The sequence below is a fragment of the Zophobas morio genome, unplaced genomic scaffold, assembly GCF_036711695.1.
Source record: "Zophobas morio isolate AGI-343-1 ecotype UQ-CSIRO unplaced genomic scaffold, CSIRO_AGI_Zmor_V1 ptg000021l, whole genome shotgun sequence".
Classification (NCBI taxonomy): domain Eukaryota; kingdom Metazoa; phylum Arthropoda; class Insecta; order Coleoptera; family Tenebrionidae; genus Zophobas; species Zophobas morio.
Genome location: NW_026972126.1, coordinates 8,337,987 through 8,363,284, shown reverse-complemented (window position 1 = coordinate 8,363,284; position 25,298 = coordinate 8,337,987). Strand labels below are relative to the sequence as shown.

Genomic DNA, 25,298 nt, shown 5'->3' with positions numbered 1-25,298 from the left:
TATGAAAAAAGCTACTACTTTAGAACTCGGAGAGAAATTTAGAGAATTATAAATTGGTTATACCCATTCTTTGAACATACAAGAATCATTTGTTTTATGCAGCATGCAAAACGGTGAAACGCTCTTCATGTTTTGTGGCTTTAGTTCTTTATATCTTACTACGTTAAATATTGTTAGTCTGCTTTCTATTTCAAGTAGAAACATTTTAAAAATTCTTTTGGCGCTAAATAAGAACTTTCCGTTGGAACTTTTTTGTGATTTCATAATATATTTTTATATTTGAAGCCGATTGCTAAAATTAAGTATTTTATATAAAGTATTTTGAGATCCTATGTAATCTTATTTTGTGCAAATAAAAGAAGCGTATCTACAAGTAAATTAAAATATTGCTCTGTTTGTTGCATTTTTTAATCTGGAAAATTAAGCCGATAAACATCTACTTTTAAAATTGGTTCATGTTAAGTGCTTGTTCTACGCTGATTTATACTTATACTTGACGCTGCGAAACATGTCTTATAAAAAAATACAAGTAAAGGAGATTAAAATAATTGATAGTCTAATGGAGTTTGGACAATGTTGATAGTACAGTGACAGTATAGTTAGAGCACTAGGCAAAGAAGGTAATAAATAACAAGAATTAACAAAAGGATGAGATATACAGAGTGATGATAAAGTAATGCACAAAATTTACAAAAAGCACAGCATTTGTTTTTGTAAAAAATGCAAAAAAGGGAAGCCTTTCATTTTACTCTCCATCTTTTGGTTTATGTAAAAAAAAAATTTACATCAAATTGGTAAAAGTTATGACGTTATCAATGGTTTTTTTTAAATATAAAGATAATTTTGATCGGATTGTTTAATAAAGCATATGAAAATATAGCTTGATGTAGGGGTTGCATAAGAAAAAAAAAATGGAAAAAATAATGGCTGATTTAACCAAAAAAGAACGTACAGAAACCTTATTATGAGATGAGATTATGACGATAGGCTTCGAAGCTACAAAGAAGGGTGTGCTTTGTTCAACGAAGTACATTTTGAATGACCTCCAACCGCTAGAAGCATAGTTAGTAGAATTGTTGCAAAATTTAATCAAACAGGAAACGTGAGAGATGTTCCAAGATGCGGAAGACCACAAATAAACGATAACACCGAGTTGAATCTCTTGTTATCATTGGAGGCCAACCTCCATGTAACAACGACGGAAGTGGCTTTACAAGAAAATGTTAGCCAGTCGTTTGTGGTAAAGTTTTTAAAAAAAGAGAAACTGCTTGCATATAAAGTTCAACTCATCCATGAAATATCACAAGATGAGCCTGACAGACGATTGGAATTATTGTTGGTACTGAGCTCGAGAACAACGTCAATGGGTTCAAGCGGCACATACCCAACTTCCCCAAAAAATTAATGTTTGGATGGGAGTAATAAATAAAAGGTTCAGTGGCCCTTACTCTTTTCACGGAAATTTAACAACAGATCGATATTTAGATCATCTTCGAACCGCAAGGCTTCCGGATCAAATTACTACGTTTCCTGATCCAGATAATTCATAAAATTTAGATCGCAGGATTTGGTTTCAACAGGGTGGGGCACCACCATTTTATAGCGTAAATGTAACGATTTTTCATCAAATAACGGAAAAAAATAGCCATATTTTTGTTCGAAAATAAATATCATCGTTGACTTAGAGTAAACAAGTGTTTCAGTCTCTAGTAAACGACTAGATTGAGGTTTGCGTAGTTCTTCAGCAAAAATCTTCTTGTTTGTAACACGTCGAACATCCTTGTGAATTTAAAACTAACATCATGTTAAAGAGTTATTTCAGAGTTTAGAAATTTTATATATTCCTGCTTTTAATTTACGCATGTGGGTTTTCCTACAACTATTAAAATTCTAATATTAATTCTACAATTTGCATCTTAAAGATTACATAATGAAACTTTTTTGGCAAGACATGAATATTGAATTACACTTTATCTTTCTAAGAATGCAGTGGTGAGCGGAATAAAGTGGGACCAATTCACATATGTAAAATTTGGTCTAAGGTTATTTAGACGGAACTTCCCTCGCTCCTGAAGACAGCCGAACAAATACAGCTTCATTTCGAAGATTATTTGTCTAATAAAAATCGACACAGGCAGCGGATAAACGACAAACTGTCCGACAGACGGACAAACGGAAACGAAAAACTTTACACTAGGGGTAATGAAACGTCCAGAAAACATGAAACGAGTCACTGGTGGGGTGAACCATATTACCAAATTTTCTTATCTGTAATATACACATAACAGTGTTTCTTCAGTGCTTTCAAACATATGATGACGGGATTTTATTATTTATTTTACGCGTAGTTTGGTAATCCAGTAAAAGAACATGTAATATTTATTTCATACATACATTAAGCATATTATACTAGTTTCTATAAAATATAGCATCTTTAAGGGCAACAAACATCTTATAAAAATGTCTTTCACTAGTATTAATCATTAATAATTTAAAGGTTAATCGTTTGTTTTTTTTTTTTCAACATAGCGATAAAGCAATTCCTTGTTTACACAATAACAAATACAAAACGGGATTAGTATTAGTACTCATTTATCTTGTCGTCGACATTTTATAGATTCAAAAATACTGACATTGTTATTTCACATGTGGTTATGATGTTCATAAAAATAAAAAGTATCATCGCCCACAATTTCCCATAAACTAAGAGTAATAAAATGAACACGATCACAAGTAGATAATAGTCAAAAATAAAAAATCTGATACTAAATTTAGGAATATAAAAACTAAAAACTGTAACACCGAAAACGGATACTGTCGAAAATTATTTACTTCTCCCGAAGAACAGTTATCGGCCAAATATATACTAATGTACCGTGTATCTACTTTTAAATAGATTTTAGTAAATTAAAAAGCAGCACTTGCAGATATAATGAAGTCGAAAATGATAAAAATGCAATAAATAGGTTAATTGTGAAGACACACAGGGATTCAAAAGTTGTGATGGATTGTTGAATTAATTGAAATGAAGATTATGAAATTTAAAATAAGAAAACGTCCCAAAGTACTGATAAATGAAAGCGAGTTAGCGAGTTTCCTCTCTCACGTCTACTTCTTCCTTTATTATGGATAGTTTTTACTTCTCGAGTGGTAGCTGAACAAGTATTGTTATGCTTAGGATTCATCTGGCGAATGGCTACTTTAATTTTTTTTCGACGTTTCATGGCCCATAGAGTATGAAAAAATAATCATCCGTTTTCGTCTGTCTGTCCGTCAGTCTGCCGTTTGTACACCGTCTCTGTACGCGTTAATAACGCGAAGGTCACGGCTTCGATCACATGCTGTTTTTTTTTACACTGTGACTGATATATCTATATTTTTTTAACACATAAAATTAAAAAAAATCGCAAAATCGAATTTTATAATTTTTCTAAAAAATTGCTCGATGGTTGTTTCGACAGAACTTCCTTCGTCCCTTAAGTAAAGTATAACAAATCCAGTTTTTTCGAAAAATTACAAGATTGAATTTTCATAATTCCATATTTTTTTATGATAACTCTTATAAGTTAAAATAAAGGTATGTACGTAATGTTAAAGTAATGATAGAAAAGCGTGCTACGCGTTTGTTTCAAGTGAATCTTTCCACTACAAAATTTTGTGATGACGTCATCAACATTTTTGTCAGGGCCATAGATCAATTTGCATAGATGCCGTGTAATGCTAATAATAACAGTGAGTCGTTTTTTATTTAATTAATAAAATAAATTGCCTCACTAATTAATTTGTTGGAGTCACCCTGTATAAGTAGGTAACTCTAAAAACTATGAGTGTATTGATGAACTACAACTATCGAACCATAATATTTTGCATCTTTATAAGAGGAATTACTAGGAAAAATTTTGAGATGACGTCATCAGTTTATTGGAATAGGGTAAACGAATAAATTTGGATTAACGATGTACCATGATAACCTTAAAACGTTTGCAAGATTTCAAAGTTAAATTGCAAAATGTTGTTATATAATTTTGATTTTCGTGCAAGAGCATCTTATGTTATAAAATAAAAACAACATTTTGAATATGACGTCATCCCACTGGTGGTGAGGACGACTAGCTAAATTTTAGTTAGCGTTTTACCATCTACATGATAGTCCCAATATACATACAAAATACAACAGACGGAGACGGGAGACCCCTGTTTTTGTAGTCTAGGGGTCATGAAACGTCGAGAAAACATGCAAGTTGCTAGATAGACTCGATCACTGAATTTCAACTAGATTCATCTTAATGACTTTTTGACATGTTTTATATTGCATAAATAAAACAACTTAAATTCCGGGCACAAATAATTTTAAATTTTGTGACTTTTTTGTACATTCTGTAGCATCAGAAACATTGTTGCTGAAGATTTTGAGTTCATGATATTTTCTTAACAACATATTATGACGTCCTTGCAACAATTTACAATAACGTGGTTATAGCAGTATACGTTATTTATTTTAAAAATTACGGAAAACAAATACCATAACAGTTTTTTTTATTACTTTCACTTTACTACGACAAAGGGACTATTAGATGTGTCTTGTGACGAATTATATTCATATTATAGTTTTTTAAGTACATCTTGATTACTCTATAACACAGTGAAAATATTCAACTACATTATAAACAAACAACTGTAAAATCAGAGATAGCGTACAGAAAACAGGTAACAAATTTTTCGTATAATATTGTACCTACATCATCAACCACAGAATTAAGCAACCTTGGAACCACTTAATATTCAAAGGTAGCGCGAAGTCCTTTTCCCCATGAATAAAAATTGCCGTTACTATTTTTGGGACGACTCCTTTCTACGCTCTTCTCCCCTATGCAGTAAACATAACCTTGGCAGGATCCTAATTGACGTTAAAACGCCAAATATGTAGATGCCAACGCAATTTTCGCAGCCCCTTTTCCGTCATCAGTGAAGTACGTTGCGCTTTTCATGTATTTCGTAGCCTTGCCGAGTTTTTTCACGTCCGAGAGAGGTCAATCCACCTCGCGAAATCGTAATTTACCTACATGATTAGAATTCTTCGAGTAGCCGGCTTTGTTAGCGCCAAAACCCCACAAATATTTAGAAACGTTAATAGATCAGTGGCGGTACAACCTGAAGTGAAACGGGCTTATAAAATTTATTAGTGGCAGGAGAAAGCTCCACCCACGATGATTTTGATTGATGTTTACGGCAGTAGCGCTTGTTGCTGTATTACTACTCTGATGAACACAGAGCTAATATATATTTTTTTAAAAAATAAAAACGTAGTAAGTGACTGATAAATTTACAACATACTAATTTATTAAGCATGATTTATGTTGACAACCCAGACATTTGTCACATAAATAAATAAAGAAAAATTAATGCATGTATACCTGTCTGTCAACGAACAGCATTATTTATCAGTACATTTATCTTTCTTAACATAATCAGCCTTAAATTGAGATAAAAATGATACAGTGCGATAAGATATGATGATGAAACTATGATTATACTTGAATTTAGTTTATTCATCTTGTGTCTAACGATTGTTGAAACAATCAAAGTAACAAATGAGGTTTCAACGAATTTGCGTTATTTATTGCGACACTTACATTTCGTAGAAGACCGAAACTACGCTTTCGTCGGGAAATTTTATTGCTTCGTGGAAATAACTGCGATCGATAATTTGTATATTTATTCGAAAGTGATAAACACATCTTAATGGATTTATTTCATTGCACAATAACTACGTGCTCATCAAAATAATCTTATATTTTTCTTGTCTTCATTAATTTGTCGTCTTATTTTAATTATGTAAATACGGATAAGTGTTATTCTCGACCTGACGGGGTGAAGATGGCCAGGAAATAATCGAAACTAGTCCTCTAAACCTCTAAATCAAAACATTTATTACGTAAATCCAGTTTATATTTTGCAAAATATTGTATTTCTATCATTGTGGTTTATTATTCCGTTTTTCTTTTTTACCTTATGCATCTAGTTTTTCAAAATAACGTAACTTAGAAACCACAAAATCGACTGTTCTGAAACCTTGCACACGTTTTAAGGTTACCGCAAATATTCGAAATATGGAAAGGAAGAATTTTACGGAAAGCTCTGGAGAGAAAAAGCGACACTGAAAGTAAATCTCTTGTGTTCCCGAAACATTTGTGTTGTTCTACTTTCCAAAATCTTGATGACGGCAACTCAAAATTTTAGTAGATAAATCTTATCTAAAATCTCCCAAATATTATGCACTTGTAGTTTATCAGTGCACCTACATTTTATGGAATTGGATGTACATATCTGAAAAAATTAATGAATGACGCAATTTATTTTATTGTTTAAATAAAAAATGGTTTATCTAGGAATACTATGTACTTTTGAGTGTATTTTTATTTGACATAAGTAACAGGAGAAGTTATGATATGAAATAATTGTTCCAGTTAATAACCCAAGTGCTTTTGATCTAAATTTAACCAAATTTTATTTGAAACAAAAATTATACAAATCTTGGAGAACACAATTTTTACACCGCTGCGTTTTCAATTAAATTAAAAAATAAAAATTATATTTCATTGATTCCACGTGTATTTAATAAAAATTACCAAACGCAATTATTTTTTTTTTTAATTTAATACTACATTTTAGAAACTTACCGCAAAATGCGGAACGAACAAAATTAAATTTATTCTTGCCGTATTAAACTTTTAAAAGCGTAAAAATGAGAAATAAATTAGATAACACCGACGAACTTTTCTCATTTTTCCATGAAAAGAATTATATGTAAAAAGTGGCAGCTTTGTAATTTTAAATCGACTTACCGTGCTTGCAAAATTGGTGCATTGTGGACACTTAAATCACTCACAGATGTTTGTATTATAATTCCTGTAGATTCTAAATTTCAAACATTAATACTATCTACAATCAACGTTCGTTAGGTATTAGCCGATACACGGATAAAAGCGATCAGAAAATACCACCTATGGAGTGGAGTTCTGGTAACAGTTAAGTGCTAGATTTGGCCTCATCTGACTCACTGCTCGTAAATTCCAAGAATCCACAATACTACAGGAACTGCAACTGTCAGATAAGATTATAGTATCGTGGTTTTTCGTTTTAGAGAAGAATATTAATAATATTAAAAAATAAAATGTTTTCCCGTGGCACAGACAACATTTAGCTTATCTTAATTTAGTAATCTGCTACTAGCAATCACCGGCGATTGTTACAAAATAAAAATGCTGAAAGCACACGATAAGCTCCGGATTAATCTAGTATTAAAGTCGGATGAATATTTTCTAAAACGTTTTCTAAAATTATAATTACCTACAATGGATAAAAGCATGAAAGTCGGAAATTGTTTTTAGAGCTTTCATTAAATTTTATATATTAGGTTAGTTGATCGTAATATTTAAGAAACTAATTCCTAGTGTTACAGTTTTTAACATAAATGTTATTATTAATTCAAATCCGTACAACGTCACTCGGATAACGATATGTTATTGTGATTTACACGTAAACGATATTGATGAATTACACATTAAGGAGATAACATCTTGATTTTATTAATTTTTGTTATCATGTGTAATCACTACTCATCTTCTAAAGTTACATTTGAAAAAGGTAGTAATATTTTGCTGAAGAAATTCAAAAAAATTACTTGTGTACCACAAACACCTGGCAGTTTTTAATTCAAAAAATCAAAAACGCACCATGTTTTGATTGAGTGTAAAAATACAAAGCTTTTTTATATTTTTTTAATTTAATGTTCAATCGAACATGCCTTTCCATCAGCACCAATTACTGAGTTTGAAAAAAAAAATTCAAATTACCTAAAAAGAGCCAAAACCAGAACATTCTAAAGTTAGTCAAATTCTAGAAACAATGACCCGAAATGTTAAGTTTTCTTGGAAAAATTTACATAGGAGGTAGTCATACATTGTTTTCAGCTATCAGTTTAGTCATCAGAGCAAAGTCAAGAATTAATTAAAAAAAGAAACTATTGTTTTGTATTTATATGTTTTAGTTTATCTAAAAGCATCAATTGTTATAATTCACGTTAAAAGTTTCTTTTATGGCACCACATACAACCGTTTGAGTCGTTTAAATCTACACAAAAGAGCAATAACTGTTATTCAAGTCTAACCTAAACTTGCTCAATTATGTCAACAAAATGGTTAATTAATTAACATTTTCAAAATTAATATTAATAATTGGAAATAAAAACGAACGTGAATTGCAAAACAACTTTTAAATAGCTATTCATCAGTACTTCCTTTTTAATAACGACTTATTTTGAAACTGGTGCCAAAAATGCTCATATACGATATACTGGTCTAATACAGTACGTTATTAACCAATAATTACTGAAATTTATGATCGCTATGATTTTTACAACTCATATCCGTAGTAAACTGACATAAAAGGTCAGTTAAATATAATGATTTATAATTCCTATTTCGACAAGGCGGCAAACGCCCACTTAGGTGAACAGGCATTCATAGACGCAATTTTTGTGTATAAAATATAAAATCAACATAAAACTTATATGCTAAAGAGCTAAGGTAACACCAACGAAGCTTTTTATTTCTTAAAAAAATACATTTGATTCTTCTCTTTTCAGGTGAAATGCGAATTTTGATTAAAGATGAATAAGAAAATCTCACTGAATACATTTCAAAATAATTACCAATTAAAATGTTTCCATCGATAATTGCGTGATGATAACTGTTCGTTTCGCATCACTGCTTCTTATTTCCCTCTTCTGACAGTTTTACATCTCAATCTAATAAACTTGGAAATTTCGCTGGAGTGATACAGATTCATATTGTTACAATGGTGCTAATGAAGCAAATATTCCTGCCTCTGATTTTAATGTACAAATATTTTGGCAGCGCAAACTGATGACTTATTAGCTTATTACACGAAAACTGTAATTAAGAAAATTTAAATGAAAAATAATATTCAGATACGGCTGAATAATGAGGTTGTTACCCGCGAATGATGTTATTTTACAGGCATTTATTTAAATTTTTCGTTGCAAATAACAACTGTCACGTGGCAGCGGCTTTAAATTTTATTGGAATGTTTTAAAAATGTGGAGTGAAATCTGTAAATATCTTGTTTAAAACATTAGTTCGGAATATCTGTAAGCAGTTGCACACTGCTTCCAGTTCTATTAAATATTCTGGGATCATTTGTCATTGCAATTGGTATACAATTTCTGGATGAGGCTGGATGTGAAACAAAATCCCCGCTTAAAAATTTCATTACGATTTCGCTCCTGAAGTAGGGTATTTTCAGTAGAGAACATTTTTACTTTCCAGGTCATTTCTTGTTTTGATACTGACTTTGAACATACGTTACTTAATAATCATTTCAATACGAAGTTCGTATCTAACGGCGTTTTTGGAAAATGTATTCGTTTTAAAACCACTAAGAGAGAAAATATTTATATACATATTTCCAAACAAAAGCCAGAACATAGACAAAATTAGAAACAGACAAATTTTCAGAGTTACAGTCTCCAAAAATTTGAATAAAGCAAGTAAAACCGTATTTTTCAAACGTTTTATTTAATAATTTTTAGGATTTTTACCGTGGATTCGGTACTAATAAGAATAACAATAATACTGTATTTTCATAATTTCCGAAAAAAATAACGAGAGAATAATAAAAACACGATCAAGGACAACCATGGCTTTTTGAAGATTTGCCTTTGTTAAATTACCATTAATATAACAATTTGAGTTAAAAACAATTACAGACAAACTTTCAAAAATCTATGGCTGTCTTCGATCGGGCTTTCTATTTGTGATAAAATCGTCCATTTAAATAGGGAAAAAAGATAAACAGACAGGTACACAGAAAGACAGATCGATGACAGACAGACGCCACCTAAAATAAGGAACTGACATTTTGGTGTTTTTAAGATGGAATACGTTCAGGAAGCTTCTTGTTCTTCTTGTAGAAATTTATAGCATAATTACAGTTCGGTATAAAATATCCATTTTTAAATTTTCAAATTTTTTGTTTTTTTTTTCAAACAGAAGTTTGATTATAATTTAATAATATTTCTTTTATTAATAAAAAAATAATGCACAATGTTAACAGTTTAAAATCCTTAAATAGAAATTTAGAGACATTTTAACTTCCACACTGTATTATTATAGCAATCCATAAAAACATACAGGGTTAGTATAAAGTCCCGGAACGATTGAATAACTTTCTTATTTGAAAAGTATTTTATTGGAAATTTGGTATGAATATATAGTTAAATATGGTGACTTGATTACAATATTTTTTATCACTTTGACATACAAGGCCACCTACTTTTTTTAATGGAACACCCAGCTTTTTTTTACATTTTCTGATGCAGAATAAAAAAATTTCAGAAATCATCAACATGCTTATTTCTACTGATACAAAAAATAGAAAAAAAAAATCACAAAAACCACCTAATTTTGTAAAATCACGTCATCTTTGAAAATACTAATAAATAAAAAACTATGAGTGGGACTACAATATACGTTCAAAGTATTCTCCGTGTACAATTTGGCAGTGATTTAATCGATCAACAAAATCTCTCAATGAATTATGTATGATTTTACAATATTAAGTGTTTTTTTTTGTGATTTTTTTTTCTATTTTTTGTATCAGTAGAAATAAACATGTTGATAATGTCTGAAAGTTACGTATGAAAAACGAACCGTTGATCACATACATACATACATACATACTAATAAATTGTATCGATGGTAATTTTATATTGGACAATTTTAGATTCGATGAACATCTGTCTACAAATCAAATCGTTTTTCGTTTCTATGTAAAAAAAATCACTTTATTCTTTGAGTCTAAAAAGTATTTGGTTCTCCCCAAAAATTTAAATTTTAAGCATTAAATGATCTTTCTCCTCTTCTTCGAATTTATTCAGTTGCTTTAAGAACAATGCCTTAACCCCCTGAACCGCTGAAGTTCGAGAACGAGCCGCAATTCGGTCAGAAGTATTCATGTACCTGATATTTGAGCAAAATTTGCACCACAGTTCGGATACGATCAAAGAAAACAGTGGATTCTCTGTTATCATGTTATCATGTTATCTATATTTGGACTAACTCAAAGTTTGAGGTATTGATTTTGCATTGATACAAACGTATTTAGTATTCCAAGAAACCCTAAAATCAGAGCACTAGGCAGCAGGGACAACCGACGTTTACAATTTGCGATTGGTTATGTTTGTTTGGTAATTTCCCTAATTTCTTGAATGCAAAAAAAAATATTAGCATTCCGCAATTAAACAATAAACAGGATGTTCTTCATACAAAAAAAATGTCTAAAGTAAACCTATTACAAAGTGAACGCTTTTACCACTGATCCATGGCATAAATTTCAGGTGTTTCGTATTATGTATTTAAAAACAGCTTTATTTTTAGAAACAAAATCAAGGGGGTTCATAAACTATAAGTACAGTAAAATTCAAATGGTATTTATCATGAAAGATTTCGAGGTGAAATCCATCCATCAAATTGTTGATGGAATTAACTTGACAAATTTTAGTTAGAGTTTTGGTATCTATATTGTTTCGAAATAAACCCATACGCCGCCTCGGTACGATGCTTATGGGTCTTCTAATACGTATGTGTATCTTCTAGTATGCAGTATGACTCATCGGCCGGGCGGCCCGCCGTTTGCTACAGAAAAATTTGGAAGCGGAAGTCGCGAATTGGTGCTCCCGTGAAGTCTAGAAGCGGTGACGAAGGTTTTTCGAGAAGGACCGCCTGCTGTTTAAATGGAAACAACCGTCGAGAACGATGATGATTTAGTGGAGCCGAGTCCAGCGAATGTTAAGAAGAGCCAGACAAGTCGCGCCGGAAATAGTTCGTACATAATCGCTGTGAGTTAGTCGTGTCTATTCGAGTTAATCAGGAATAAATTGTTGAGTTTAACCTACGCCGATTTTATCCACCCGTTCAAGGTAACAATACGATATTTCTAACATACACATAAAATTTTACAACAATCGGTTCGCTACTTTCGGACAGAAAGGGGTGACCTATTTTCCATACTCTAAAGGTCATAAAATGCCGAGAGAAGATGAAAGTAGCTGTTCGCCAAATGGACCTTATTACAACTTATGCTCGAGAAGTAAAAAGGTTTTCAAATCGAGTCGTAACTAAATTCCACTTCAAAAAAAAACTGTCAAAAAACTCGTACCAAGACAAATACAACAATAATTATATAACGTAGGATACCTACCGAAAAATAAAAAGACCATTTGTAAATTTTTAAGTAGTTTTTTTAATTAACTGACAAACGTTAATCAGGTAATGTAGTTTTTATTTCCAGAACGTAAATTAGGGAAGCACTGCAATAGAATCCACTCGGCCAATGGTTACTTTAATGTTTTCTAGACGTTTATGACCCCTAGAATATGAAAAATATGTCTCCCATTTCGCCTGTCTGTCTGCCTATCTATCTGCCTGTCGTCTGTGTTCATTACATAGATAAATCAATTTTCCCTTGTTGTAAAATTTTATATGTATTTCAGAAATATCGTCTAGATGGTAAAACCCTAACTAAAATTTGTCTGATCCCCACTAACAAGTTGATGACGTCACCTCAAAATTGCTTGGTAAATTCTATAAAATAAATACCATATGGGAGCAACCCGACAGCAACGGTCAAATGGCGCATTCTCGACTCCCACATTTTAGATATTTTAACACTCTGTCTGGCTTTATAAATTATTTTGAGTTTATTCTTCCATTTATTAAAAAAATTGATGGAATTCTTTCATATTTAAAATTTACAAAATAATGTTTAATTCCTCTACTAAACATGAACAGGGCACGTAATAGTGCTTAGTGTGAAACTAATTTTACCAACATATAGATATGTGGTCTATGGTTTTAATGACACTTAACCATGGTGAGTATCTCTATTTAAATGTTAATTTATGTGTCACTAGCCAACAAGAATTTTAAATTTATTTTCATGAATTAATTTCACTAATTAATAAGTTTGCGTTTTATGAAGCGTTCAAAAGGGGCACCACGGGATTCCATGCAATTTGCTGACGATCCCAAATGATTCTTTCTCCTAATTAGTAAGATTCTGATCTGACTAGTTATATAAAAAATCGTGTGAGAACTGGTGATTCTACAGGCCCAGATATTGATTTATCTAAAAAATAACCAAATTGTCAGCTACAGATCGGAAGAACAATGAACACTTAAGAAATGAATTAGATATTAGTCGACAGTAACTCCCACCCTAAAAAATGAAAACTTTATGTTTTTGACATTGCAAATAAAATGGATAAAAATAATTTTCTAGACACAGAATTGTTTATTAGCTGGGCGCATTTCTTCTTATTTGTTGATAAATCAGGGCCCTAAAATTAAAAATAAAAACACTATGTGAAAGTAAAATCTTGTCCTAAAAAGTTCTGCAAGAAGTACCAAAAAATTCGACAGAATTTGCACCTAAAGTAGAATGAAACTAAAAAATGTGATGTTGCGAATTTTATTTTTTATGGAAACCCACATACGTTGAAATAAATATATGTATATAGTCTTAAAGTAGATACATGTAAAGAAGCATGCTTCGCGTGTATTTCAAATGAGTTTTTACTTTACACTATTTTGTGATGATCATCAATGTTTGCAAGGACACGTATAGCAACTTGGATTGGTGCAGTGTGATACTAAAAATAACAGTAAAGTATTCCCAAAATTTTCTGGGAATATGGAGTGAGTCGGTCCTGAATTAATCAATATTTTATTGATTGATTGATAATGAATTGACTCATTCATTAATTTTTTTGAGCCACCTGTATAGGCAAATCTAATGTAATGATAAATCACAAAGTAAAAACTCATCATATTTTGCACATTTTAGGTAGAATTTATTCGTCAAAATTTTGAGAAGACGTTACCAATTTTTTGAGGTTGATAAGCAGATATATTTTGATTAAAAAGTTACCATGCTTACAATAATTTCAAAACGTCTGCAAGATTCCAAAGCATTTGGTTTTGTAGTTCCTGATTTATTTAATAAAATAAATTGACTCAGTCATTAATTTTTTCGAGACACCCTATAGAAGCAAAATACTGCAATGATAAATAAAAAGTATATTCTGCACATTTAAGATTTATTTGGTACACTTATTCTATTTTTTTTTATTTTATTTGTAACGGAATCTCCAATTTACATTATGAATTATTAAACTAAATTAACTAAATAATACATATTCTAACAGAGTGTTCCCTAATAAGTAAATTCAAAAACAAAAAATATTCATGGCTTGGCGGTTACTAATATGCATACAATAAATAAGGAACTAAAATCTACTGTTATAAAATAACAAAATTTTGAATTTAAATTTGGACAAAGGAGAATCAAATATCGATATGTTGCTGTTGTTCGAATAATCATTTGCAGCTAGCATCATTCTATGTAAAGGATGATTACGACCTATATTTGACGTAGATGGTGCTACGCTAAAAAATATCTTTGCTTCGAGTTGTGCGGCTGTTGACGGCAGGGTACAAGAAGGAGAGTCTTTGACTCATCAATTTTTGGGGGGTGGAATAAGCAAATATATTTTAATAAAAAAATTACCATGTTTATCATACCTTTAAAACATCTTCAAGATTTCAAAGCATTCGGTTTTGCAGTTGCTAATTAAATATATTCATGCATTCATTAATTTTTTAGAATCACCCTGTATAAGCAAATCCAAAAAATATGAACGGAATGATGCTTATCATAATTTTAAAACACATGCAAGATTTCAAAGCATTCGGTTTTGCAGATTAAAAATTAAATTGCAAAATATATCATTTTGATTTTTTTTTCCAAAAATCTGGACGTTTCGGGTAAAAACTTAACATGGAGTCATAAACTACATGTGTAGGACTATGTTATTTTAATTTTATACAATTTAAAATCAATTTACTATCTACAATTTTGAAGTAACGTCATCACATTATTGATGTGGATAATTAGACAAAGTTCGATTAGTGTTTCACCACCTACATGATATTCGTAATACACATACAAAATTTGACAACAATCGGTCCAATAGTTTCGTCTAAAAAAAATCCGGACAGACGGCCGACAAACAGACAGACCGACAGACAGACGGACGGAAACGGAAGACCTATTTTTCGAACTCTTGGGGTCATGGAAGGTCGAGAAAATGTAAAAGTACACAGTCGGTCGACTGTCTCCATTACAATACTTCTTCGCTTACGCTCGGGAAATAATAAGTAATATTATAATATTATAATATTGCTATTCCTAACACAAACAACATTATTCAAACATACGACACCAAGATTTCAAAATATCTACAATTATCGATAGAAATGAAATCCATGTTGAATCTTAAAAAAATTTCAATTCTACCCCTAGTTATCTCTAATGTAGGTGTAGTTCCAAATAGCTTAGTTGAGAATTTAAAGTCTTTGCATTTGAATGATTCAATAATTGTCAAAATTCAAAAAGCTGTTTTGTTAGGAACATGTCATATTGTTCGTAAGTTTCTTGAACAGTCTGATCATGTCAGTCAGATTAGATTAGCACCAGTAGGTCAGAGTAGTATAGGTCACTTTTCATGTGATGCGCGGATAAATGGTCGGTAGTTACGTTGGACTTTTGGGGATGGGGTGAGATTAGAGAATAATAGCAGACTAATTTGTATGCTGTAATTCTAGAATCTCGAAAGTTGTTCTGTTAATCTAATCAATGCATATCATTACTTGGTCTTAGTACCCGTAATGATAGAAGTCTTGCCTGAATGCCGGTCATTTCCGGGTCAGTGGTGGGTCTTAATAATAAGTAATAAATAATTTTAAGATTTTCAATACACAACAGTTTTGCAAGTTGTAGTGGTATTCTGTAATTTTTTTTTGTTTTAAATGTTAAAAAGAATTATCAATTTGTGTTACCAAATGGCAAACAAACTTTAAAATAATATATGCAGTCGTTGAAAGCATCAAAATATCCTTCAAATAAAGGGGGGCCTTGATTCGTTGCCATTTAAAATTTTTGACTTGGGGGCTGTGGTGAACCAATTCGACAACGTCAAATTTGACATCAAAATGTGTCCTCGTAAAAATAAAAATTGACCTAGTTTTGGAATTTTATTATAATAAATCACCTGATTTATTTAGGGTTGAAATGCCCTGTATATATTTTTCCGCCATTCACATGAAAGATGTAATTTTTCGACATGTGATAGTAGCAATGTGCGGTATTTAGACATTTATCACAATCACACCACTAATTCAGAGCTCCAGAATACAACGGGTTTTCATTGTGTCCGGACTATAAAATCCTATAATCCTGACACAAGGCACCGTAACGAAAATAATAAAAAGCATTTTAACTCCTGTATACGCCTCTGTAATAAACTATAACTCCAGAGATGACGTCATATAGTGGATAAATTCCTGTTCCGAAGCAATTTTGTTTAAAACCGCAAAGAATGTGGAATTAAAAACGAAATTAAAAAACATACTTAAACGCGTATGTCGTTTCGATAAATTATTGTAATTAATGCATTAAAAGGCGACCAATAAAACATGATTATACACTCGAGTGACTTGATTATGTGGCGCTTAAAGCATACATTACTGACACCGAATGCGTAATTACGTTATTATTTTTTGTGGAGTCATAAAAGTTGTACTTTGTGCAATTTGTCGTATATAATGTGATATGGGACAAGGAAACCGATAAATAACGTCATTTTCGATTTATTTATGGGCGTCGTGGGGGGCGGCGGGAGCGTGACGGGGAACCAATAAAATTAATGATTAGAAGCTCCACAACGTAACAATCACTTTAATTGGGGTTGCAACGCAGGTTCTGAATTTAATCCAGAGCCGGACAATAATGTAACTTAATTGAAAACAATAATTAATAAACAAACTTGTTTACACGAAGCCCCTTTCAAATGCGGTGTCTATTTTGAGTATATTGATCACGCAATAAACCCATTCGTTTTCCCGCATGGAGGATAAAGCAAATGGTTTTTCCACCAATTTTCATGCCTTCATGCGATCGTAAATTTCCAGCCACTTCCAAACAATATCCTTATAACCGACGTTATTCATAAAAATGGGGCTTCCAAGAGAAATTGCCGATTTTTTTTCGCAACTTCTCTCGGTTGTTATTACTTTCAAACATCTTTTGTTTACGGTGTTAGGGAAACTATTGAATGCTGGCTCTTTTGCTGAAGTTTACCTCGAAACGAGGCTTCCGTTTATTGATGTCTAGAACTTATTCATCTGTTCGACATAATGCAACGGAACGGGAAGTGGCTTGAGGAACAGATGTGGCAGATAACACCGCTTTCTTATTATTTTCAACATCGAGATAAGGGGTCAATGTATCTGTTCTGGTCATGAATTGAATACAAAGAAAATTAAGGTTCGAAAGAAGAATGGATTTTTTGGGTTAAAATGAATTCGTGTTCCAAGTTTTATCCAAAAAGTAATAATACTGCTATATTTGTTGTTTTTTATAATTTAATACTTTTTGTGATTTATGATTTTATTAGCCAGAGTGAAAAATTGGTCAAAGGTTATTTAGACAAAACTTTTTAGCTCCTGAAACACAGTTCAGCAACAATTCCAGAAATTTGAATGGGTAGAACAAAAACTCTAACTTTTAGTTAATTTTATAAAAAAAATATGAATATTAGAAATTAATTTTTCCCTGCAGGAGACCACAGATATATTTTTACTTCTCGAGCGTACGAAAACTGCGAAATAATTCAGAAACTTAAAAGCAAATGAAGTTTTGGTATAAAAAAAATAGGTTTACAGTGATTTAAAAGAGCTTCTCTTCTCCCTGAAGCACAATCAGACAAAGCCATTTTGCCAATTTCTTAGACAAATTATATATATTTTTTTCTAAACAACCCTAATAAATTAATATTAAAAAAACACAGTTACTTACTTTATTGAATCCTAAATAAAACTATATATTCCACATAAATTTTAAGCGAGATTGACTCTACTCGACTAAGGTGGTTGAAAATTTTATATTGAAAAATTTTGGTGTTGAAAAAGTTGTCTAAAAATCGTCAAAAAAATCTGGGGTATAGATTTATACGTGTTGATTTTATGAATACAGCGTTTTTAAAGTATAGGGACACGATTTTAGAAATATTAGGTTTGAAAATAGATTTTTTAAGAAATCCAAAACAATTGTCATATTTCAACACAGGATTCTCGAAAAATGATAGGAGTTATCTAAGAAATGAAGCCGAGATGTACGAGAAAATGTCGTTAGTTAGGGTTCGAACATGGTCAAAAAGAGGGTGGTGAGAGGTTTTGAAAAACTTTGGTTTTGAAAAGGTTGTCTAAAAATCCTCAAAAAATTCTGGGATCTGGATTACGAAGTGTTGATTCCAAAAATATAGTATTTCTTGGTCCCGGGGCAAGATTTAGAAACAATCGGTATAAATCCATTTTTTTTTATCCAAAAAGCTGTTATATTTCAATTTTGGTTTTGAAAAAGTTGTCTAAAAGTTCTCAAAAAATTCTAGGATATAGATTCGACGTGTTGATTCCATAAATACAGCGTCCAGGGACACGACATTAGAAATATTTGGTTTGAAAACAAATTTTTTCAAAAATCCAAAAAATTGTCATATTTTAATTTTGGTTTTAAAAAGTTGTCCAAAAGCTCTCAAAGAATTTTGGGATATATGTAGATTTCGACGTCCTGATTCAAAAAATATAGCGATTTTATGGTATCGGGACGTGATTTTAGAAATATTAAATTTGTAAATAAATTTTTAAGAAATCCAAAACAATTGTCATATTTCAACACACGATTCCAGGAAAATGATAGGAGTTTTCTAAGAAATAAGGCCGAAATGTACAAGAAAATGTCTTTAGTTAGGTTTCGAACATGGTCAAAAGGAAAGAGGGAGAGGAAAGTATTGAAAAATTTTGGTTTTGAAAATGTTGTCTAAAAATCCTTAAAAAATTCTGGGATAGGATTATGAAGTGCTGGAATACGCAAATATGGTAAGTATTTTTTTGGTCTCGGGGCAAGATTTTAGAAATAATCGGCTTGAACTCTATTTTTTTTAATCTAAAAAACTCTCGTATTTCAATTTTAGTTTTGAAGACGTTGTCTAAAAATCCTCAAAAAATTCTGGAATGAAGATGTCGACGTGCTGATTGATTCCAAAAATATAGCGTTTTTTATGGTCTCGAGGCAAGATTTTAGAAACATTAGGTTTGAAATGCAATATTTTAAAAGAAGTCGTATTTCAATTTTGGTTTCAAAAAAATTGTTTAAAAATCTTCAAAAAATTTTAGGATATAGATTTCAACGTGCTGATTGCAAGAATAAAGCCTTTTTATGGTCCCTGGGCAAGAGTTTTGAAATATTGGGTTTGAAAATATTTTTTTTAAGAAGTCCAAAACAATTTACATATTTCAACACACAATTTTGGAAGAATTGTAGGAATTATCTAAGAAATAAGGCCGAGATGTACAAGAACATATTTTTAGTTGGGTTTCAAACATGGTCAAAAGCAGAGAGGAAAGGGGGAAAATTTTGGTTTGGTAAATGTTTTCAAAAAATTCTTAAAAAATTCTGGGATAGGTATTACGAAGTGCTGATTACAAAAATATCGGGGCAAGATTTTAAAAATAATCGGTTTAAAATATATTTTTTTTGTTCAAAAAACTGTCATATTTCAATTTTGGCTTTGAAAAAGTTGTCTAAAAATCTGATTCCAAAAATATAACCTTTTTTATGGTCTCGAGGAAGATTTTAGAAACATTTGGTTTCAAATGCAATATTTTAAAAGAAGTCAGAAAAAACTATCGCATTTCACTTTTGGTTTTCAAAAAATTGTCTAAAAATTCTCAAAAAATTCTAGAATATAGATTTCGACGTGCTGATTTCAAAAATACAGTGTTTTTATGGTCTCTGGGCAAAATTTTTGGAATATTCTGTTTGAAATCCAATTTTTTAAAAAGATCAAAAAAACTGACATATTTCGATGGGTGATTCTGGAAAAATGGTAGGAGTTATCGAAGAAATAAAATCGAGATGTACAAGAAAAAGTTTTTAGTTGGCGTTCGAACATGGTCAAAAGTTGGGAGGGGAGAGGAAACATTGCAAAAATTTTGGCCTTGGAAAGATTGTCTAAAAATTCTCAAAAAATCCGTGGATATCCATTAGGATGTACTAATTTCAAAAGTATAATTTTTTTCTAGTCTTTCGGAGCAACATTTTAGAAATCCTTGGTTTGAAATGCATTTTTCTTTTCAAAAATCCAAAAAACTGTCATTTTTCAATATTGGTTTTAAAAAAGTTGTCTAAAAGTCCTCAAAAAATTCTGGGATGTAGATTTTGACGTGCTGACGCCAAAAATAAAGCGTTTTTATAGTGCCGAGGTAAATTTTTTTAAATATTCGATTTGAAATGCAATTTTTTAAAAAGTTAAAAAAACTGTCCTATTTCGATAGGGGAATCTGGAAAATGGTAAGAGTTATCGAAGAAATGAGGCTGAGATGTACAAGAAAATGTCTTTAATTGGGGTTCAAACATAGTCAAAAGAGGGGTAGCGCGAGGAGGTACTGAAAATTTTTTGTTTTGAAAAGGTCTAAAAATCCTCAAATAATTCTGGAATATCGATTAGGACGTGTTAATTCCAAAAATATAATATTTTTCTAGTCTCGAAGCAAGATTTTAGAAATTATGTACTTGCTTTGAAAAATGTATTTTTCTTTTCAAAAATCCAAAAAGCTGTCGTATTTCAATTTATGTTTTGAAAAAGTTCTCTGAAAATTCTCAAACAATTCCGGGATATAGATTTCGACGTGCTGATTCCAAAAAATATAGTGTTTTTATGTTTCGGAGGCAAGATTTTAGAAATACTCTGTTTGAAATGGAATTTTTCAAACTCCAAAAAACTGCTATATTTCAATTTTAGGGTGAAAAAATTGTCTGCAAATCTTCAAAAATTTCTGAGATATCTATTTCGACGTGCTAATTCCCAAAATTTAGCGTTTTTTGGTCCCGAGACAAGATTTCTGAAATATATATTCGGTCTGAAATGCAGCTTTTTAAATGTATATGTTAGTTTAAGTTGTACAGTGTTGTACCATTTTCAATAATTTTCCAAAAACTTAAGGTTAAAAGTAGGAGTGATTTAACAAATCACATATTTAAAATTATATTTTTAATATTTTAAATACGATTTACATATTAAGAAAATTTTGAGATAACGTTATCAAATTTTTAATTGAGATTATCAGACAAATTTTGGTTGGCGTTTTACTACAAGATATTCTTAAAATATATCTAAAATTTCACAATAATCGGTAGGAGTTTGAAAAAGGAAGACCTGATTTTCCATATTCTAACAGAAATGAAACTTCTTGAACGACGAAATACCTAGATTATATGTCATTAAAAATGTTGTTTGACACTAATATAGTATAAGTTCAATTTTTCGAATCTGTCAAATTTTTGAAAAATCACTTTCAGTACTTAAATAAAGTAAAGCTCATGTAATTATCTGATATTCACATGAGAAAACTTAACAGAATGCGACACCAATGACGTGTACATCAAAATATGTTCGAAGTGCCATCAAAAATAACATTCTTGATAAAATTACCCCCAGTAAAAGTAAAATTGGGAGATTGGAAAATTATTCAGGGACAGCGAATGTACATTACTAGAACTGTACCCGCGGCTTCTCCCACTTAAAACACATTGGAGGCAAACATTTTGAACGTTAGACGTATTTAAGAATCTCTCGTCTTTTCACACGCTTAGAGAAAAATCTAAAAATACTTTGAAGGCATTTCCATGTTTTGCTTTCATAAGTATGTATAAACCAAGATGATACATTATGCAGGTTTTTAAAAAATGTTCACACTGTTTTCACTGCCACAAGAATACAATTTGAGGAAATCCCTTCTTGGCAAGCGGTAGGGACGCAATCCTTGAATGTTCACATTTCTAAATCCAGGGGTTTGGACTGGACTCACTCGGAGTTTTTCTACATCTTTATATAGATTAGAGGAAAAGAGGAAACGATTACGAAACACTGAGAAGTTTATTCAAGAATTTGGTCCATTTAAAGACAAAGTATCCGAAGAAGCTAGGAATGCAAGAGATGTCAATAGAAGAGAATTATAGGTGGATTTTACAAAACAAAAAAGAAGTTCTATTACGCCGAAGGACGATGAATATTTAAACATAATTCGAGTGTGGGATGAAGAAACTTCGTTAGATTTGCAAAGCAGATTTTAGTTGATGTTTGCAAGGAAACTCGTATGAAGATGGGTTTCTTCAATCAAGAAAGTGATAACAGAAACAGAGGATAATTCCGCACTGGCCTCGTCGATGTGTTCTTCTGCGAACATTCAACTTTTTACACTTTACTTAGAAAAAAACAAAAGGAAAATCGAGTTAGTATAACATACTTATTATTTTTGACATAGATATGCCTAAATTAAAAAAAATATTTAAAGACAAACGTTATTATATTATTTTAAAATTACAAAAATAGTGTTTTCAGCGCGTATTAACTCTCTACAATTTCAATAAATCATTTAATTTAGTCTGGCAAGCAATATGTTCGTGGGAGTACTGTTTAGGTTCGTTTTTGTTATGGATTATTAACACTGCAAAAAACTCTCTACAAAGTTTACGGTTTAAGTGAATGTTTGATAAACGTTATATTCACTGTTTAAAGTAGTTAACTTGGCCATTTCTTAATTTAAAAAAAAGTTTGCTGATATAATCTTATATATAGCTTTGACTAAGTACATAATTAGACAATTCAGGGGTCGAACTTAACTCTATTAACTACCAAAATATTAAAAGGATTTGCATGAAAACACTGCAGTTTTGAAAGTTTTCTGGACGAAAGTCCAAAAGATTAAGACGCTCAGGAAGAGAACGACGCTGCTTCACTTCAAAAAGGTAACTTCAATATATGACTAATTAAGAAAAATATAGTCGGATATTTTACATTCTTTAAAATGGTGGAAAAAAGGGGAGAACATCACAACAGAGCAACTTTTATTAACTGTTAATCCGTTAAGTCCAAGGTTATTTTGAATATTGTCCAGGTCTCAAAATGAACAGAAAAAAATACACGTTAACAAATAATACATAACTGACCGATTACTTAAGCATTATGGAAGAATCTGAAGAATAAAATACTGAAAGTTATCCATCATTCAAACACATCTTCCTTCAAACATTTCTGCTGGTGAACATCACCAGTGAATTGTCCATGAGTTTCTAGAACAAAAAATTAGTTCAGTAATCCTTCTGTATAACGGCTTAGTTTCATAAAAGTTAAATTAAAATCAAAATTCTGTTAAGTTGAAAATCAAATTTAACAAAAATCTGATTGGATTAAGTATTAAAAATTGCAAATTCCGAAAAAAAATGTTACTTTTTACGTGGGACATCTGCACCATTTTACATCAATGCAAACACAACAGTTTAATTTATAACAAACCAGTTAGTTCTATCGCAATAAAAATACAACTTTTAACGAGTTTCAGTGAACTTAAATATATGCAAAGTTTATTAATGTTTCTTCTTGATCTAAAAATAACTATCTTCCCAAAATTTTGTGTCTTGCCTCAAAAATTTACACTAGACCTATGCTTTGGTTAATTATAACATTCCCTTTTGTATTAAAGTCTCCCCTTCATTTCGAAATAACCTAGTATTTTTATTGTTAATTTCATCAATTTGCAATAGGACAACTACGAAATCTAGAGACTTAAATGCAAGTACTTACAATTTAATAGTCAGTAAAAGCCATTAACGATTTCATTAGTATTCTGTCATAAATATTTTACGATTTACGTAAATGGTATATCGTAAACTAAAAATTTGTATCTGAATCGTAAGGGATAATCTTGGAAAAGAAGACATTTGAATTGGCAATTATGTTCATTATTAATAAAGCCACTAAATAGCTATTATTGTATGCTAAAGTTTCTGCTAGGTTTAATATTTCAATTTATATGCAAGGAATACATTTTTAACGTCTATATTTTAATCATGGTTTTATCTTACACCTTCAAAATTATAATTTATGGCGTTTATTTTAAATTCTGACGTCCTACTAATGCTTATTTTCGAATTTTACACTTCATTGTCAGGTTTTTAAAATTAAAAATGACTTTAAGAAATTGTGAATAAAATTATGTATCAATCATTAAAACGTGATTGATAATTAATAATAATATATATGGAAAGAACAATAAAAAACATAATAAAGCAGACTAGAATTTTCGTCACATAACCATTAATTTGAAAGTTTGAGTTAAAAATGTAATTATCGTGGACAAATTTTCAAAAATCCATAGCTATTTATTGCTACCTCGGTATATCATTTTTACTGTACAGTAGAACTTGCAAAGGTTTTTGGTCGCCCTCATTACGTCATCACGAATAAGAGGTGCATTACACTAGACTTATTTTAGCGAGTATCTCATTAACATTTTACGAATACGGAAATGGAAGTTTCGCATTTCCTTGCGTTCGTTTATCTGTGGTCAGTTTCGAAGAAATTTTTAAATGAGTAGTTCTCACAACTACCACATCGATTACTCTAAACTCAGATAAGATAAGATACAATAGAGAAACACTGAATAGAATATGTATTCATTCATTTTTTATTTGACATATACAGGGTTAGTCACGAGAGAATTACTTCTGAAAATTATTTTTACGCAACCCAAAATACTAATACCCTGTACCACTTGATATTATCTAAATTTAAAATGAAATGCCTAATCCATGATTGCTTTGACTTTGGCAGTGTCACTTTGACGTTAATTAATTTTTAACATTTTTTTTTCATCGTTGACTCGCCTCTAGAGCCCCACTGGATCGACGACATACAGTCAGATCAATCTGGGCTATACTGAAGCCGTAAGTGCTCTACCAATGTTGTTCGCCGCTAATGTGCATGTGTTAATTCGCCATCTCTGCGTCACCTAGACCCTCTTTGAAGTGCAAATCTGCAACCTCTGGACTTCTTCGGCCATCCATTTACAAAAAAGCCGTAGCATCCCTCCAAAATGCCCAACATTTTCAACAGATTAGTAGTTAAATTATTTACTTACTTGTTTGAGTTTGTGCTGTAACCTTTGAATAAAATGCCGTAAAAGGAATTTTTAAAAATAATTTTCTCGTGATTAATAGGTTGCAAAAGATCAAGAGGCACACTGACAAATTTATTAGCG

At 31.1% G+C, this 25,298-nt stretch overlaps 1 protein-coding gene across 2 annotated transcripts in view; it reads right to left on the bottom strand.

The window, feature by feature from the left end:
• The window catches only part of Pde11 (Phosphodiesterase 11), a 271,340-nt gene that overhangs the window by 242,735 nt on the left and 3,307 nt on the right, over positions 1 to 25,298 (bottom strand). Inside the window, exon 1 of one of the 2 annotated variants that reach the window (XM_064061522.1) lies at positions 6,846 to 6,943. The exons of the other annotated variant lie outside the window; for it this stretch is intronic. Coding sequence (XP_063917592.1) covers positions 6,846 to 6,867 — 22 coding nt within the window. The 5' untranslated portion in view covers positions 6,868 to 6,943. Of the gene's footprint in view, positions 1 to 6,845; positions 6,944 to 25,298 lie in introns of those variants that run through there. 2 annotated transcript variants of the gene reach the window in all.